Below are 20,325 nucleotides of genomic sequence, written 5' to 3'. Positions count from 1 at the left end.
AGGTATTCCACAGAAAGTGCATGTCCAATTGATTTTTATCAATATGAATAATTATGGGATTAATGTTCTTAAATAATGATGTTCAAAACTGAGAAAAAGAATTGAGATTGGCGTTCACAACATATTTTTCCACACCATACTACTTGGCCCTTGTTGGAAGTCAGCCAGGCGCAGTTGTATTCAATCAACATCAGAGGCTGTCTCTCCTAACAATCCCTCCTAATGACCACGGCAGCTCGCTCGTGAATACGTCTGCTGATCACATGGAGCCTTCAACCCTGATGTGACAAGCCACTGATCTGCAGCGAAGGGAAAGAAAGGATTTCCCACTCTTATTCTCAAAGGTTTCTCCTCTGTAAGGGCAAGTGAGGGCAAATCAGCTTTGGAACATTGAGGTCGGACAGGCGCTAATCAAATTTGTAACGATCCAAATTGTGCTGATTTAGCAGAGCAGTTGTAGAATGAGGAGGCACTTCCTTTGATCCGTTTTGGTAGAGGTGACATTCAGCAGGGGACCAGATGACAAGAGACCCCCACGGCTTAGCCTTTATGCATGGCATTTGTCTTTCCATCTGGTAAGGTAAATTCCAGCCTGGAGATATTTCTGCTGAATTGACCATTTTGGCTGAGTTAATCTTGGATGTCATGAATTGAAACAAACATTAGCATTAGCAAAAAAACATGATTCATAATGTATTTTTTTACCTTTTTTTTTTACCAAGATTGGTTTTAACAGCTTCTGCTTTACATTTCTCATACATCTTCAATTTCACATAACCTACTTGTGACTCACGCACGTGATAATGATCATGTTAGTCATGTTACATCATCACTAATTCCTGTGCACCATGTTAGACACAGGATCCTTGTATTGACTGAAAAATTATGTAAGACCAAAAAACATTTTGCTCCATTCAGAGGACTTCAAAAAGACATATTCATTTAGGAGGAAGTTGAGCTTTCACTCTCATTCTTCATCTCCACATACTTCACCTCCTCCATGCGCTGTCTTTAAGTTAGAGCAGTGATTGATAGGTGCCATGTCTTGCCAAACCTATAGTTGGCTGTTGTATGCAGAGTTGTATGCGGTTGTGTGCAGAGTACGCAAAGCTAAAAAACCTCACACATTAATATAATGGCATCAATGGAAACTACTCATTTACTGTATCTTGAGTGTTGGAATTCTGGCATACAAAAAATGGCAGAATGATATTTGACTCTCATATCATCACAATACCAGTGAGCACAAATAGAAAGGGAATAGTCTCTCATTTCTAACAATGCCTTATCTCCTAACGCGATAAACCCCCACAACAAGAACATGTCATTATTTCTGTATCCTGTGAAGCCGATAATGTGTGAATAGAATAGCCAGCACATTAGACATGTGACATCGCCATACATAATCAGACATAACGACCCCTTCATGACAATATGCAAGGTCATTTATTGATGTATTCATTCATTTCATCTTTTCATCAAATCACTTTAAGAACATGTTTCTATGGTTACTATTGATGATCACCTCTTGGAGTTCTCATGCAAAAATCCCTCCAATAAAGTCCTGGCATGTTGAAGCAGACCTGAAGCTTGTTATATTTAGTCAGACAGCAAGACTACCGCTAATGAATGCTGCTGGCAGGGTGTCTGTGAGCCCTGAAGAGATTACTGTGAACACTGGTAATGTGTAACAAGCAAGACAGACAGTCAGACAGACAGACAGCCAGACAGGCATACAGACAGACAGACAGACAGACATACAGACAGACAGACAGAAAGACAGAAAGACAGGCAGACAGACAGACAGACAGACAGGCAGGCAGACAGACAGGCAGGCAGGCAGGCAGACAGACAGACAGACAGACAGACAGGCAAGGCATACAGACAGACAGACAGGCAGGCAGACAGACAGGCAGGCAGGCAGACAGACAGACAGGCAGGCAGGCAGACAGACAGACAGACAGACAGGCAAGGCATACAGACAGACAGACAGACAGACAGACAGACAGACAGAGAGACAAATGGACAGACTGACATTTACAAGGGATGGACGGAAGATCTAATTTTATTCAATTAAATTCATTCGTACATTAATTGAAAGTCACAGAAAGCGAAAAAACAAGGGATTGTGCAAGACAAGTTCAGAAACCAAAATATTCTGCTTCTTCTAAGCAGGGGGATTGATAGACGGAGGAAAAATAATTGTCTTGTGTCTAAAAGAGAACTGTCTCACTGGTTTGCCTAAAGAGAACTGTCTCACTGGTTTGCCTTTCTAAAAAACTATTTGAAAACGCAGTATTCCTCAGGGTGCCAAACTACTTCCAAACTGCTTCCCTCCCTTCAATGAAAAGATTTGATGAACTTTTTTTCCCCTTTCTTTTCTTATGAAACAGGCAAACACTATTGTTAAGCTCAATTTCCTCCAGCACACAGACGGATATCTCTTACTCCAGAGATATCTGTCACTCCAGAGATATCTCTTACTCCAGAGATATCTCTCACTCCAGAGATATCTGTCACTCCAGAGATATCTGTCACTCCAGAGATATCTCTCACTCCAGAGATATATCTCACTCCAGAGATATCTCTCACTCCAGAGATATCTGTCACTCCAGAGATATCTCTCACTCCAGAGATATCTGTCACTCCAGAGATATCTGTCACTCCAGAGATACCTCTCACTCCAGAGATACCTCTTACTCCAGAGATACCTGTCACTCCAGAGATAACTCTCACTCCAGAGATATCTCTCACTCCAGAGATATCTCTCACTCCAGCGATATCTCTCACTCCAGCAATATCTGTCACTCCAGCAATATCTCTCACTCCAGCAATATCTCTCACTCCAGAGATATCTGTCACTCTAGAGATATCTCTTACTCCAGAGATATCTCTCACTCCAGAGATATCTGTCACTCCAGAGATATCTCTTACTCCAGAGATATCTCTCACTCCAGAGATATCTGTGACGATATCTCTCACTCCAGAGATATCTCTCACTCCAGAGATATCTGTCACTCCAGCGATATCTGTCACTCCAGAGATATCTGTCACTCCAGAGATATCTGTCACTCCAGAGATACCTCTCACTCCAGAGATATCTCTCACTCCAGAGATGGTCATTGTGAAATGTCACAGTTCTCCAATAGCTTTTGGATTGTTAGCTAAGTTTTCCTATCAGCAAGTCTCTAGTGGCTAGAGTGTTTTATTGGTGTCGTGCCTTGGGGCACCAGAGCTTTTGCTGCCTGAGCTGGCCAGTGCAAGATAGAAATGGCTATATTTTTGGCTCAAGACAAACGTTTATATCATGGATGGCTTTCTGCTATTGTATGTAAGAAAAGTATAATCCTCCAAGTTGCCTGTAATCTGATCAATATATTCAGCTAAACCCTGGTGTCTCTGCTATACTGCCGTTCTTGTGTTATGTCGGTCCAATCTCTGCAAGCTATTTCACTTTTCTGCTCACTGATATGCAGAAATGCACACACATGCATTCATGCTAACACGCACAACCACACACACACACACACACACACACACACACACACACACACACACACACACACACACAATCACACACACACACACAGACACACACACACACAATCACACACACACACACACACACACACACACACACACACACACACACACACACAGTAAGTGTGTTTACCCCGTGGGCTTTATCTAGGAATGGGTACAACTTCATATATTGTGACATGACCTGACATGACTGACCTTTAAATCACATCAACTTGCCTTCGCTCTTCCAAATATCAAATATATGCGATCAGAAGAGGTGTGAGTCATGTTTCACTTCAATGTGATCAATGTCCCTGAATACTCTCTCTATGAATACTCTCTCTATGAATACTCTCTCTATGAATACTCTCTCTATGAATACTCTCTCTATGAATACTTGGCTGATTGTGACTCGGCTGATTGTGATAGTTTCTGTTGGTGTTTGGTAGAGAATGGTCTATTCCTATAGTGTCGGGCTGAAAACAACGTCATGGTGTATACAACCCCCCTTTTAGAGATATTTCGAGGAGCAGCTATCCTATAGAGACACTGCATGTAATAGGCCACGCCCATCACGGGGGAAGAGCTCCGTTCATTTCCACACACCAACGTAATTTTCCTTGAATTAAACATAGCTAAAAGCTATTGTGTGGTGGGGCTGCGCAGAAAACAAATGTAAAAAATCACCAGTTAAAGTTTTTTTGTACTCCTGAGCAAAACAAGGAAGCCATTGAGAATTGGCGAGAAGAAAAATGTGGATCTAGCTGTCAAGAAGTAAGTTGGAGTGTTCATCTTCCGTATATACGATCTTTTGGTGCAACACGCAACCATGCACGTGACATAGGAGAACGCCAGGATTGGACAGGAGTTTGTGTTTTCCCCCGTCTTGGGCGTGGTTTCTGAATGATGACGCGTTACGCAGTGTCTCTATAATAAGAATGCAAAGTGTGTGTGTGTGTGTGTGTGTGTGCGTGTGTGTGTGCGTGCGTGCGTGTGTGTGTGTGTGTCTGTGTCTGTGTGAGCAAAAGGATGCGAAGTGTCTGTGTGTGCGAGCAAATTGTATTTGGCCACAGCTCTGCCATTTTACGTGCGATCGTGCTGAATCTTTCAGGAAGTGTTACGGCCGACTAAACGGGCAAAATTGCCTCATTAGTGGCCAAAATGCCTCAACACACATTCAGCACCACGGAGAGCTCCAGAGTGGAGCAGCACTTCTTGTGGAATGTGGAATCAGCCAGTGAAGTGGACTATGAAACCTTCTGGGGAGAGAGAGGAGAGGCTGCATGCCAACTCTGTGAGCGAGGCACACAGGGACGGCTGTTACACCAGTAAATAAGAATACAAGCTGAAGGGCTGGTAGGGTTCCGCTTTTTGGCATTTTAGCCGTGTTCAGAATGGTTCACTCATTCACTCAAACACTATTCCCCATGTAGTGTTTATCATATAGTGAACTATATGTAGTGTTTATCGTGAATTATACAACAGTTAGTTCCGGCCGGGCAATTTGATTGGACAAGAGGGATCCTACCAGTGCCAATATTTCATGATAATGCACTGGCGTTTCACTGTGTGTAGATCACTCCGCTTCACAGCTGCTCTAATCAACAAAACGCTTCACAGATGTAGAGTAGACAGTAGTAAAGTAGACAGCCTGCAGTTAATTAGGCTGATTAGGCTACATTTTCGGCAAAGCAGAAAGCTGAGGGAACTATTTTTGTTGGCGGAGGAATAAATACAGAAATCATATATTTCCTCAGCTTTTTGTCATTTTTTTAATCAGCTTTGTTTAATAGAACTGTTGTATAAAGGCAATATCTCACTCGAGGTCGTGCTGTTGTTGTCTAATATGGGCACTGCTGTGATTATCTTCGGCCTACGATCGAATCACAGCAGTGCCGATATTAGCCAACAACAGCACTCCCTCTCATGTGATATTGCTTAATTATATGTTGTGTTTATCATATAGTGAACTATATGGGAAACGATCAAACGAGATTCTGACACTACCTCACTCTTCTTCTCCTTCGGCGAACACGACAGCATTGCATTGTGGCATATGGGAGAAATTGTAGGGTACATTCTCTCCTCACTAGAAATTGCAGTGCATTGTGGGTATTTTACAGTGGACTATATAGTGAATCAAATGAACAGCTGAGGATTCGGACACCAGTACAAAATGGCCGACGCACTATATAGTGCACCATTTCCTGAATAGGGAGCGGTTTTGAACAGGGCTTTGTTTTGTCTCTCTTTCAGGGTCGGACTTTCAGTGCAACACTCACATCATCCCAGTGAAGAACGAGGAGGGTGTGGTGATGATGTTCATCCTCAACTTTGATCACATCCTGGATGAAGGAAGTGACGACTCCACAGAGAAGATAAACCACACATCCCCCACCAAGTCTGATCAAAGTGAGTAGTACTCAACCTTTATCCATGATGGCTCCTGCCTTCCACCAAATGCATGCTGGGATACACTCTCCACAGACACCCCAACCCCCAACCCTGAAGAGGATTAAGCGGATGGAGATACAGTATTATCTTTTTTCTTTTCTTCTTGATAACATTTACACTATTACCTCAAATCATTATCTGGCTCATTTTTTCCCCATTATTTAGATATTTTGTGGCCATTATGTGCCCATTTATCACAACCACTATTGATTTCCAAGATATCTACAGCTTTTGACAAACCAAAAGTAACCACAAGCACATTTCCCCCCCCGGAAAGTGATTCCGTAGTAGTATTATCTTTTAGGGAAGAGCTTATTCTCCCTTCTAAACTGAATCATGGCACAGCACAGTGCCATTTTTGAAGATTCAGCAAGTTTTTCTCACACTTATCACTGCATCTGTTCTGTTGTGACATTTTTCTTACTTTCTTCAAATGAGAATTGTGCCTGTTTTGTGGGATGGTACCATACCTAAAATACACTCTCCTTCCCAATAGAAGGACAATTACATAAGTGGATGAGATCGTTCATGCACATTCTCATCTACAGTACATCTGGTAGACGCTAATTAAAGCAAAGAGATTCTGTGAGATTCCCTGCAATCATTTCTGAATTCCCCACAAAACATTTTGCATTATTTAGTTTGCCAGCACACTACCTTTTACATTGCCTTTTGTTTTTGTTTTTTTAACTAAATGGACTATATGTTATCTCTCAGCGTAGAGAGTAAATGGGCTGTTTGTATAACCTGAAGATATGATCGTTATTGTTTCATCACTTTTGCGGGTACAGCATATAATCCACATTCTTTATTTTGATTTATTTGGGTCCCATGTGTGTCTGGAGCAGGGGGGGATTTTGGGGCCCTAGGCAAAGGCAAGCGTTGGGCCCCTTAGACGACCCCCCCCCCCCCCCCCTCCCCCTCTTCCCCCGAATCCCAACTCTCTGGCTTTTGAACACATCCTTTCTATATAAACTTGAGTGGCTTGGTTTGCTTTACGTTTTCTCTCTGTTACTGATGCAGTGGCAATGAAAATGAGCTTAAAGTGGCTAAATCTCACTAGCCCAATATATCCAGACTGAGTGGGGGGGGGGGGGGGGGGGGTGCCCGAGACTCAAGTATTGAAATAATTTATTGTAACAAAAAAGGGTTCAAATTAAGTTTATATTAGTCCTCTTCATGTCTGTTGTGGGGCCGTCTGGCTGTGGGGCCCGAGGCAGTCGAATGGTCAAACTTTTCTCACTTTTTAATGGTGAGACTTTCTCATAGAGAGCCGCAGTAACGAGTCCGGAAATCATCGATGCTAACAGCCCTGGTTCTTCACAGTTTTCGCCTATGGGAGTTTTGAATGGGTTTTTGGCGCGATGCTTCTAATAATCTCTCTGGGCAATGCTGGCTTAATCAAACGCGAACCAGTGTTTAGTAATATCATCTTCACACATGAGGACCACTTTTACGAGTTTTGAAGCTTTTACTTGCCGTTAAAAGGACGGCTATCTAGCAAACGGCTAAATGAGACTACACTTTTGAGTCGATGGGGATATATACGTCAATAACGTCACCACTTCAAAGGGCGAACACGGAAATTCTCTTTCCCTCACCTGGTTCAGCCCCGTTCAGCCCGGGGTATCAGTGCACATCAACAACAGTCCAGGTTGAGTGCTGACGTGACGTGGAAGCCTATGCGACAGTGTGTAGTTCTGGATTAGCTTAGCTCGAGCATTTTACTTCTAGGGCTCGCATTTACGCTTCAAAACTCATGAAAGTGGTCCTCATGTGTGAAGATTATCCGACGGAACTCTGGTTCGTGTTTGATTAATCTTGCGTTGCCCAGAGACCGTATTTGAAGCATCGTGGCAAAAACCCATTCAAAAATCCCATAGGCAGAAACAGTGAAGAACCAGGAAGTTCGGGACTTCCGCATTCTGCCTACAAAAATACGTCATCCCTGCGGCTCTCTATTGGAGGTACTCAGTGTCTCTCCTTATTGAGCAAAGCAGCACAGCTGTCCACTTCACTCAGCGTGAGTTCCTCCAAACCACTGGCATTCATTCAGCTACTGCTGGAGCGCATGTCTGCATAATGTGTGTGTGTGTGTGTGTGTGTGTTTGTGCGCACGTGTGTGTGTGCTGCTAACGTTACTAATCCGACTTGATTGCTTGTGTCCATGCTGTGCTGAGGCGACCTGTGGCTCGATGAGGCTGATATAAACATATGATGTAAGTGAGCAGTAACTCAGAATGCCAACCACACGCACACAACACCTGACCTTGTGGCGGCGCTGGATAGTGCGGGAGGTAAACGCACTCGCCTAACCAGTAGGCACTGAGGAGATGGGGATGGGGGGGGACACACCCTCAGCGCCCCCCACAGCGTCGCAGATGGGAACCGAACCCAGGACCTTCTCGCTGTGTGCCGACAGCGCTACCACTGCGCCACCGTGCCCCTTAATAATAATAATAATAATTCATTTATTTTATATAGCGCTTTTCAAGGACCCAAAGACGCTGACAGTGTGGGTACAACAGAAAACAACAGAAAACAAGATAACAATGAGCTACAGGCAACAGATATAAATAATAATTAGCAGGATAACAAGGTAACAATTAACAGATCAGTCTGGGATATCTGGAAACAGAGAGGAGGGAGGGAGGGAGGGAGGGAGGGAGGGACAGGGGCCAGACAGAAGAGAGGGGGGGGGGGGGGGTTAAAGGAGGTGGTTCAGGGTATAGGGGAGGTTGTAAGCTTGGGAGAACAGGTAGGTTTTGAGTGGGGATTTAAAAGTGGGGAGTGAAGGTGAGTCTCTGACAGGCTGGGGGGAGGGAGTTCCAAAGTCGCGGTGCAGCTCTTGAGAATGCTCGATCTCCAAAGCTCTTAAGTTTGGATGGTGGAACGATGAGGGGAACAGTGGACGAGGATCGGAGGGTTAGTCCCTTAGACCCTTAGTCCTCTTCTTCCCAATCGGGCAATAAGGCTCCGACGATCCGAAGCCATTCATCTTGGTCTTTTGCTTTGGGGCCGAGTACACAATCTTTTGTATCTGTAACTTCCTCCTGGAGGCTTACATTAGGGATATATCTAACTTCCTCCTGGAGGCTTACATTAGGGATATCTCTAACTTCCTCCTGGAGGCTTACATTAGGGATATATCTAACTTCCTCCTGGAGGCTTACATTAGGGATATATCTAACTTCCTCCTGGAGGCTTACATTAGGGGTATCTCTAACTTCCTCCTGGAGGCTTACATTAGGGATATATCTAACTTCCTCCTGGAGGCTTACATTAGCGGTAGTCATTCTGCGTAGGAATTGGCAGGACAGGGGATTGGCCAAGTACAATTAGGGAGACAAATGAGAGAGAAGTTTGACCTCGTCGTTGTCTTTTTTCTTTTTAAGATAGAAAAGTGTCAGTTCACTTGGGTTCGAACGATGTGGGTCTTTGAAGGCAGATATCGGTATTTTTCTATAGAAGCTGCCAGTATTCTCTATCTTTCAATTTGACAATTTTCATGCGAGAGAATTAGTGTGTTCAGTGTGTCCCCCAAAAGTGTATTCTTGCATGCCAAGGTGAAAAAGGTAAACCATCATGCAAACTAACTAACTAACTCTGTTTTAACGGTTTAATTTCCTTTCAGGTCATCAGCTAAGGCAGGGTGATTAAGTAAGGGATAATGTATACTGAGCCGGTGATTACTGTGGAAATAATGACCGACAGGTGAATGATTTAGCCCGACGCGCAGCGGAGGGCTTAATATTCACCTGAAGGTCATTATTTCCAGTAATCACTGGCTCAGTATACATTATCCCGCTTAGAACACGGCCTACAACTAAATCATTCAATAATCTGACAAAAATAATTATTCAAATAGATTTTTTAATAGCGTTTTCAACACAAAGCGGTTTCATTCGTAATTGTCACACAAGACACCACAGCTGCAACTGGTTGGCCTAATTAGTAGCGTCTGCGGACAAAATGCTCTTATCAACTGATTAATACAGGTGTGGCAGAGCAGCGGTCGGTTGTCGAGAAATAATGACCGGTGAATATTGTTGATTGACCAATCAGAATCGAGTATTCGAGAGAGCCGTGTTCTAACCCCTCTTAATGGTATATGGGGAATTCTGGGATACATTGGTTTTAAATAAAGCCACTAATTAAAAACTAAACAAAACATTACTCAATAACTAAATTAATCAATCAAATGTGCAAACGAAATACAAATTTATTGCAGGTTTCTATGTGATCAATGAGGAATCTCCATATCAGCTGTGATTAACCGGCCAATGTCGAATATTTATCCTGTAATATCTGTAAAATTATATATTGGCCTAACCCTACATTTTATTGCACTGGCCTCATGTGAAAAGTGATTTTTGGGACCATGGGTGACTAATTATAATCCCTTGCTGATAGTAGGCTGGAAGCCGACAGGTATCATAGCAACTAACACAATAGAGAGAGCCTGGCAGAGAGTAATCCCTATTTCCCCAAGCCGGCACCCTGAACACAGCATTCAGCAGTTTTACCATGCCGCCGAGCGCTGGAACCAGATACAATACTTACAAATGACTTGGTGGAGAGAGATACATTGTTCGTCTTTACATGGATGCATCTCTCCGCCATTAATTTATGGAGAATTGAATGCCTCATACGCATGCACTGTACAGGACAACACAATCAATTAGTTTAATTTAGAACCTCTATATCAGATAGGTTAACTGTGTGTAGCCAAAGAGCATCCTTCTCATTATGCGGCCTCTCTTTGAACCATTAATTCTAATTTCATAGCGAGTTATTCCAACAGATAAATAGCTGCTGCGCCGGGGATGGGAAATTAATGTTTTTAGAGCCAATGAGTCCTGGAAAGCTTAATGGTAGGAATCAGTCAGGGCCAGCGAGCTCCCTTCATGAGAGAAGGACTGTACAGTAACAGCTGCAGGGCTGTTATATTCTCACACCTGTGCTTTCCTGAAAATGCATTCAGATCTCTGGGCTATAGGTGGGATCTAATAGGCTCTGGACGCGCTCGTTATCTGATTTTAACGAGTTTTTCTAATCCCTAAAAGACCTCTACATACCGCACCTCTCTCTACATACCGCAATCGTACAGGCACATCCCAGGAGTAACAAGTATTGTGACAGATTGAGAAGCTGAATTTGCGAGTATACCTGCAGCAACACTGTCAGTGTGCCACGGCAAAATAACCTGATTTTGGCCATGGCCCTAATATAAATTTGGGCCGTTAATTGCCCCAAGGCTTTATGAATATGGCCCCATTAGCTTGTACAGAACACGCATTGAATGTATGCATACAATAGCAGAATATTGTTATATTGTTATATATTGTTATATTGTATGTCTGGCATCATTATAGAAGAATTTAGCAAACATAGTCATGACTGAGTAAGTGATCCCTGGTATTATATTTCACACCATAAGGCTGATCATACAATTCCTTCAGCAGCTGCATAGCAAATTGCATCTTATTGGACCAGCTCCAATATGACAGTATCTCATATAGGTATTGCATCTTATTGTATAGGCCAGACCTTCCCATATTACAGTGGTATTGCATCTTACTGGATTGGTATGGGCCAGATCCTCCCACATCACAGTATCTCATAGCTATTGCATCTTATTGGTATAAGCCAGACTTCCCCATATTAAGGTATCTCATACAATATAATAGAAGTATAAGCTTTAGAGCCTGCAGCTAAAACCATGTAGATGATTCTCAGTAGATCATTCTCTCTCTGCCTGTACAGAAGGAGCACAAAGGGGGGTAGTCAACTTCTCCTGCCAGCCCAGGATGTCAGCCTGTCCAGGAAGGCTGTTGAGTGTCATGACTCCATTGTAAGCTAAGGTTGTTGTAACATCAGCGTTTGTGGGCCAGGGAATGGAAACAGATGGCAATGACAGGATGATGACGACGTGCTGAAGGATAGCTGCCTCATATTTACGAGAGAGACACGTCTCACTTTCACCCTCTTTCTATTGTTAATGAGCCAAAAGCACCACTCTATTTCCGAGGGGCCGCTGCTCCTGTGTCCACTCTGAAGATGACTGAAGATGACTGACTGACTGACTGCACAGAAATCAGGCTCCGGTCTCAGATCAATTAAGCAGAATCAGTATGTTTGATTCCCCTTGATTTTTCAATTGGAAACAAATCTAAAGCTTCAGTATTCAGATGAGGGAGATTATTGCAGAGCCAAAAGTGATCTCCTGTTCTCCCTCTATGTGAAAGCTAACAATACAATATCACATCATCAGGGATATGATTGTGGGCGTGGCTCTCCACTTGCTGACTATTGCATTAGCTGGAAATGGGTCTGAATCAATTTGATTTAAGTGTGATACCAATTCCCACAGAGTGAGCAATAGATCATCTCTTAAACGCCATGTTCCACTTTTCCCTCCATATTTATAGCTGACGAAAGCTCATTTTTATCCAACTATGAATTTTATTCTCTTGGATGTAATATATATATATATATATATATATATATATATATATATATATATATATATATATATATATATATATATATATATATATCTTTTTTTCATTAATTGTTTTTTGTATATTTATTTTTATTTTCTACTGCTGCACACCAACGAATAAAAATGCATTTGCATCATTTCTCTTTTTTTCCCACAGAGTGAGCAATAGATCATCTCTTAAACACCATGTTCCACTTTTCCCTCCATATTTATAGCTGACGAAAGCTAATTTTTATCCAACTATGAATTTTATTCTCTTGGATGTAATATATATATACGCAGTATATATATATATATATATATATATATATATATATATATATATATATATATATATATATATATATATATATATATATATATATATATATATACATATATATACACAGTATATATATATATATATATATATATATATATATACAGTATATATATATATACATATATATATACCTTTTTTCATTAATTGTTTTTTGTATATTTATTTTTATTTTCTACTGCTGCACACCAACGAATAAAAATGCATTTGCATCATTTCTCTTGGATTCGTAGGGAGGAGCAGATTCTTCCGATTCCGCCGGGCCGCTTTGAGCCTAATGGGTAGCAGCAAGCAGTCTCTTCCACAAGAGGACCCGGACGCTGTGATGGTGGACTCGCCCAAAGACAACGAGGACTCTGTGCCCCTGAGGAGCTTCCCCTCGCCCAGCAAGGGCAGCTGCGACCCAGCCGAGGCCAATGACACGCATGCCCTCATCAGCTCCAGCCACCACTCCTCCCAGGCCAGCGTGGCTCCAGAACCGCTCGACCATTCGTCCCCTAAGCACACCTGGGACAAGCTGTACCAGACAGGGGAGCACCAGTCCTCTGCCTCCCTGTCAAACACCTTCCCCAGAGGCAGCATCAGTAGCATGAGGCGAGCCTCCTCCGCCCACGACATCGAGCGCTCCAACTCCAAAAGCCTTTTCAGGGACGGCCATGCAAGTGAAGGTATGATGGCATCCTCGATAACAGTGGTTCTCAAAGTGGGGTCCGTGGGACCTCCAGTGGTCCTTTCACTATAATTCCAACCATGACAGAATGTATGACTATTTTGATCATGGGTTTCATACAATTTCTGTAATAAAACATCTAAAAGTGTGACGACAATAACTGTGGCGACAATAACTGCAAGACCAACGCATGATAAAAACTTAATTGTTTACGTTCCCTCTAGTAGATGTGATTAGATTTTAGACCACTTAGCCACATACATTTGCATAATAATGATTAAGGTTTTCTTTAAACCTCTATAAGGCATTAATGCTTTTGTATACAGAGTTCATTTATGCCAACCAACCATGTGTTGTATGAAGACAGACAAGTGACATAGATTAATCTAATAATTAGCGTAATTATTGACATAATTAATTAATGACCTCATACATTTTTAATATAATATAAATATATCATGTTCACTTTGGGACCTTAGGCAGCTCAAGTGCCTCTTGTTGTTGTACTACATTGATACCGTAGACCAGTGGTTCTCAAGGTGGGGTACGGGGACACCCAGGGGTGCTTGAGGGGGTTCCAGGGGGTCCCCAGCAAAAAGGGGGGTTAATTTATTTTCATTACAATTCCATCCATAAGTAACACAATGACAGAATGTATGACTATTTTGGTCATGGGTTTCATACACTTTCTGTAATAAAACATCTCAAATCAAAAACCTTATCAGATGGGGGAACCTGTGACACAATCTTATCAATTTGGGGTCCATGGTCTATTTGTGTTTTAGGGGTTGACATGAAAAAGTTTGAGAACCACTGCGCTGACCGCCATATATAATATTCCTATTAATAAAGATAAACTTCTGAGGAAGCTGAAGCTATTCAAAAGCCAACAGATGGTGACAACTTTGGCGGTGACCCTACAGTACTGCAACCTACTGTCAACAGATGTTTACCAGATGTTTATTCTACACTGAGTGACTGTTATATTTCCAAACCCACCAGGCCCTTTTAATCATCTAAAGTCCAGTGTGCTTGGCTCTACCTCTGACTCCAACATCAACAAGTACAGCACCATCAACAAGATCCCTCTGATTGCACTCAACTTCACTGAGGGGAACGATAAGAAGACTCATTCTCCGCCAACATCAGAGAAAGCCATCATAGCACCAAAGGTCAAAGAGAGAACTCATAATGTCACCGAAAAAGTCACACAGGTGAGTCAATCAACTCCACTTGACTTGATGTTGCAGCATCTTCTCTGGAGTGCACCCTCCTTTGAAAATGAAGCAAGCACCTATTGACACATTGGCCCGTGGCATTCCTCGCACTGAAATTAGAATTTGATTTAGATTAGATTGATTATTAAACATGTGATTTTCTGCCACCAAGGATCTCACGCTCAAAACAATAACAAAAGACGGGGGCCTCTATCTTCCGACAGGCGCTATCCCCTAATAGCGCTTGCGCACTTGTTTGCGCGTGCCTTAAGTCACGGAAGATAGCATTCCGCCTTGCGCTGTCCTGTCGCAAGCGCAAATTAGAGCCGTGCCAAAATCATCTGCGCCCCAAAATGCCTGCGCAAACGGGATTTGGGCAGTCTTAACTACCAGAATTATTCACAGGCGTGGCCAGGCAAGGCTGGGCATTACGTCAATCAAAACCAATCAGATTCCCGTCTCGCAATGGCTGTTTGCGCGAGGCTGCCTCACGGCATGCAATATGCTGTAATTCTCTCCATGCGTAATAGAGTGTACTCACTCGTGCGAGGACAGAGAGAGCTTATTGACAGATCGTCTGTGGTGCCAACGACCCTCCGGGTGGTTATGAAGGTAAATAGCCTATGTCCATTGTCCAACAAGTTTTCTCAATTAATTTCCCTCTTTGCGATGTGATAAAAGTTTCTCAGTGAGTTACAGTTGATTGCCTCACTGAATTATCTGCTAATACCCAATTTTAGCAGCATAATTTGATGTCTAGGCTGTGCGTAATGACATCTCCAAAAGGAGTTCTACTTTGCACTGCGCTGTGCTGCACGGAGATCACGGGTGCGCTCCGAGAGCGCGAGGTATTTGCGCGTAAAAGGTCCTTTTCAAAGCTCTTAGCGCAAAGTAATTGTGCGCTGCTGACGATAGGATAATGCCATATCACCACATTTTAGCGCTGAAACGCCTGCTTTGGCTTGTGGCAGCCAATGCCCAGTACAATTATCACAGGCATGCGCTTGTGTCCGCCCCCAATTTGCATTGCACACAGCGTTAAATGAGCGCAAACGCTAAATTAGCGCTTTTGGGAAGATAGAGGCCGGGGTGTCATGGCATCGTGAAGTAATCAGAATCAGAATCAGCTTTATTGGCCAAGTATGTGCACATACAAGGAAATTGGCTCCGGCTCACTTAACTCTCAATGTTCTCACACACACACACACACACACACACACACACACACACACACACACACACACAAAAGAAAAATGTATGCTCAGGCTAAAACAAACAAGAATAACAAACAAAGGATAATTAAACATTTACATTAACTAGTATATATAATGCAATAGTAATAATAAGTGTATGAAAAAGCGTCTCTGGGAGACTAGGCTACGCGCGCTCGATTCCTAGGCTCGCTCGCTGCGCGGGCTTGCGCAGCCTATGACATCATCAGTGATGTGACAAATTTGCACAATTGCTCGAGACATCACTGATGACATCACTTCCAGGACTTTATGACATCACTGATGACATCATCAGTGATGTCACGATGCCGGGACTTTATGACATCACTGATGACATCATCAGTGATGTCACGATGCCTCCTATGACATCATCAGTGGGACAGAAATCTAAACAAACAGAGACACATTGCCCACATGCTCCCTACTAGACATCTCGCGCCCTACACGCCTGTCCTGCAGCTCACTGAGCTGGCCCTGCAGCTCGCATACGCAGTTGGGCCGCTGACGGCAGCCACACCAGACGGAGATGGAGTTGCAGAGGGCAGACTGGATGATGGCAGTGTAGAACTGGATCAGCAGCTCCTGAGGCAGTTTGTGCTTCCTGAGCTGGTGTAGGACATAGTACAGCCTCTGCTGAGCCTTCTTGGTGACGGTGTCTATGTTGGCCTCCCATTTGAGGTCCTGGGAGATTATGGATCCTAGGAACTTGTAGGATTCCACCGTAGACACAGTGCTGTTGGATATGGTGAGGGGGGGCCGTGCTGGGGGGTTCCTCCTGAAGTCCACTATCATCTCTACAGTTTTCAGTTTGTTCAGCTCCAGGTTGTTATGACCGCACCAGAGGGCCGGCTGTTCCACCTCCCGTCTGTATGCAGACTTGACACCGTCCTTGATGAGGCCGATGACCGTTGTGTCGGCCGTGAACTTCAGGAGTTTGACAGATGGGTCCCCGGAGATGCAGTCATTCGTGTAGAGGAGGAAGAACCGGAGGGAGAGCACACACCCCTGGGGGGCGCCAGTGCTGATTATCCGGATGCTGGATGTGATTTTCCCCAGCCTCAACTGCTGCGTCCTGTCCGTCAGGAAGTTGATGATCCACTGACAGGGCGAGGCTGGGACACCGAGCTGGATGAGTCTGGAGCTGAGGATTTCTGGGATGATGGTGTTAAAACGCTCAACTGAAGTCCACAAACAGGATCCTTGCATATGTCCCTGGGGAGTCGAGATGTTCCCCTATAATCCACTGGATTATAGTGGAGCATTTGAAGCAGGAGGGGACTTCAGACAGCTCCAGTGATTCTTTGAAGATCTGAGTGCAGATATGGACAGACAGGATGGGGACACTCTGGTTTTAATTCCCACTAAGACCCGATCACGGAAGTTAAAACCATTAAAAGTCAGAATATGGGTTTTTAAAAGTCATAAACCCATAAAAGCGCTGAATACAGCTGTTTCACATTAAAAAAACACCTGGATTTGGTTTTTAAAACTGGTAAGAAACAATTAATAAAGCATTTTGTTAAGTAATAAATCAAATAATAAAGCCCCCCTCCAGTCAGTTTTGTAATCTTTAAGATATTTCATGCGTAGCCGTGTTTTTTCCTGCTCTGCTAATTAGCCAAAGTGTTCGACACTGTATTTTGCTGACAAATAACCTTGTTTTGGGCTCAAAGTCTTAAACGTGCTCACATGCTAGAAAGGGGTGTTTCAGCCTGAGGTAAGGAGGAGCAGAGGACATCAATTAGGAACCAGCACAAACAAGTAAACACATGAATGTGCAACATGATACATACCATGCGTGAAGTTTATATCCACTGTCCATGGCCACACGCAACAGTTGTCCACGCTCACGTATGCGGACGTGTCGTAGACAAATACAACATTTAATATTACAGTGAATACAATCTGCCGTTAGCTTGGCAGCTACGTTTGCTAACGTAGTGTGCTGGCCATTCGTTCTGGCTCAAAACGCCGCGATAGTCACTTTTAACCAGTTCGAGTTACACTCATTCCATATATTTTCCATATAAGCCCACCAGCTTTGATATCTGTTGGCTGGTTATGCCGATATTTATAATAATATGTGGCTTCTGGAGTAACATTTTGCAGAGATAGCGGCAGCCATACTGTTTCCAGTCTACCGGCTGGAAGGGAGACAGAGATCGTATTGAAGGTAGGAGCGAGGCTCTTATGCTTTTTGGACAACAGTGCTCCAGCCATGATGTTGCAGTGGAACAAGGTATAATAACAAGCCTTCTGTTCTTACCAATAGACGAACTTTGGTGCAAAAGATAGATTAGGCTGGTAACATAGTTCATACGGCGCGTGCAGCTTTGATAGATTAGGCTGGTAACATAGTTCATACGACGCGTGCCGTGCAGCTTTGCGTTTCCACTGTAAACCCAGGATTGTACACAGGCGGAAAACTGACTGGAGGGGAGCTTTAAGATCCAGACCTCCGATGATTAAAATCCTTCATCTGGTTAACATATAGTTACCAAAAAGACCAATATCTACAAAGTGGCGGTGACGTGACTTTAAAAAGTCAGAAAATAATCCATGAATTGTGCAGAGATCTGGCTAACAGCCAGCGCTCTGATGCTGCCATCAACAGGCAACTCACCAAATGAAACACAGTATGCATGTCCTCGAATAAAATTATGGATTTCTCTGGGTTTGAACATTGTTGGAAACCTTTATGGTCATGTCATGCACTTACACAACTAATATATACTGTATATATAGTACTAGTCAAATGTTTGGATACACTTTCTCATTTAACTCATTCCCCGCTATTGCTGTCTACCGACGTATTTTAACAGGCAACGCTTCCCCGCCATTGACGTCTCTGGACGGCAATAAGTGTTTTCACCGTCCGTCATGTGATAGATGGCTCTCTTACTCACCTTGTGAAACATTACAGCACGTCTAAAGGTGTACAGGAACGACCACGATTGTCTCACAAAACCAGGAAGCAGAGAAAAGCAACAATCTCCTGTCAGAAAAGGTCCATAGCACAGCTCCATGGCACGGCTCAAAGCATGGTATGGCAGCTTTTATCGATACGGGCTCGGACTCCATTACAGCGGGGGGGCAACCTGTCACTCAAACGTGAAGGATTTTCTTTTCACCACACTGTAGGTGCTGACAACACGTCCAGAAGTCACTTGTCCTCAGAAATTAGTTCCTCAACTCTTGACACCGTGTAAATTTCAGCCGGTAGATTGCTCCTGACATACACAGTACACAGACAACCAGTCGCCCCCCCCCACCCAGTGCAAGACGAACGTGCGACCTGGGCTCACCTCTCTCAAAAATGGGGTGAATCTTCTTTCTCACACCGGTGTTACAGTGAAAGCTGTGCCCACGGGCGTGTTTGACCGGAAGGGGAAACCAAATCATTATGGGGTTCATAATTGAGTGTAACATCGGCCAGTATCCGCCATCAAAGGCATTTATTCGGGTCAGGAGCCGTGAAGATGACTTCATTTACAAAAATGCCATTTCCTCCGCTTTCTGGTCAGAGACTGCTGTTTTTGGTGAAAACGAGGTGTCGATAACTAAAGAACGGGTGAAGGTGGAATCAAACTTTTTTTTTCATATGAAAGTCGAGGCTCTCTTCTTTCTTTTAGGATATTCAGTCTTTATGTAGTCATAGAAGAAAATATTCTGTGGCTCTTGGAAAATTTATGAAAATTATCAAAAACCCTGGCGATGGCTAGTGACTTATTCTCAAAACCTCTGGTGGGGAATGTTACATATTGTAGCTTTAAATCTCACACTTTTTCATTTGCTCTTGTTGTCTTTTTTGTTTTTGTTTTTGTTTTTGAATCTATTGATCCCCATATATAGGAGAAATTAATATTTCCGCTTGTCCCTTCCACATGCAAGTCAAAGTGCAGGGTTAGTTAAAGTCCAGCACTCCTGAAGATGTTTACTTTAGCGATCTCAGTGTCTTGCTCAAGGACATTTCAGAGGGACGGACACTTGCTGTTACTGACTGGACTTGAGCCCAGGCCAAGGACTTGCCAAGGACCTCCTCTGAGAGTGCAGATATTCATCAACCACTCTAAACCTATTGATTCCCATAAAAAAAGATATATATTTCAGCTGATGAGATTATGTACACGGACAATATACTGTATATACTCTTTGTTTGTTTCTTTGTTTGTTTGTTTATTTGTTTGTTTGTGCTAAAATGAATAAAAGCACAAGTGTATGTATTCTGTGAATGGAAAAGACTGTAAGCTCCATGTGAAGGTCTCACCTCTACAGCAGAACACTCCAGTATCCTCTAGGCCATTTCAGCAGCAAAACAAGCACAGGAGGAGCTGCAGAAAGCTCTTGACAGCAGTAATGCAGTCAAAGCATAACGCTCTCATTCATAAATGAACACCCACCATCAT

At 43.2% G+C, this 20,325-nt stretch overlaps 1 protein-coding gene across 1 annotated transcript in view; it reads left to right on the top strand.

Annotated features, from left to right (window-relative positions):
• The window catches only part of kcnh7 (potassium voltage-gated channel subfamily H member 7), a gene marked incomplete at both ends in the record, with an annotated part of 60,040 nt that overhangs the window by 13,008 nt on the left and 26,707 nt on the right, over positions 1–20,325 (top strand). The window contains 3 exons of the mRNA XM_083642244.1: positions 5,779–5,934; positions 13,034–13,468; positions 14,473–14,684. Of these exons, the coding sequence (XP_083498370.1) occupies positions 5,779–5,934; positions 13,034–13,468; positions 14,473–14,684 (803 nt within the window). The remainder of the gene's footprint in view (positions 1–5,778; positions 5,935–13,033; positions 13,469–14,472; positions 14,685–20,325) is intronic.

The sequence above is a fragment of the Poromitra crassiceps genome (assembly GCF_964638095.1).
Source record: "Poromitra crassiceps genome assembly, chromosome: 8".
Taxonomy (NCBI): Eukaryota; Metazoa; Chordata; class Actinopteri; order Beryciformes; family Melamphaidae; genus Poromitra; species Poromitra crassiceps.
This window is presented reverse-complemented; position numbering and strand designations above follow the sequence as displayed.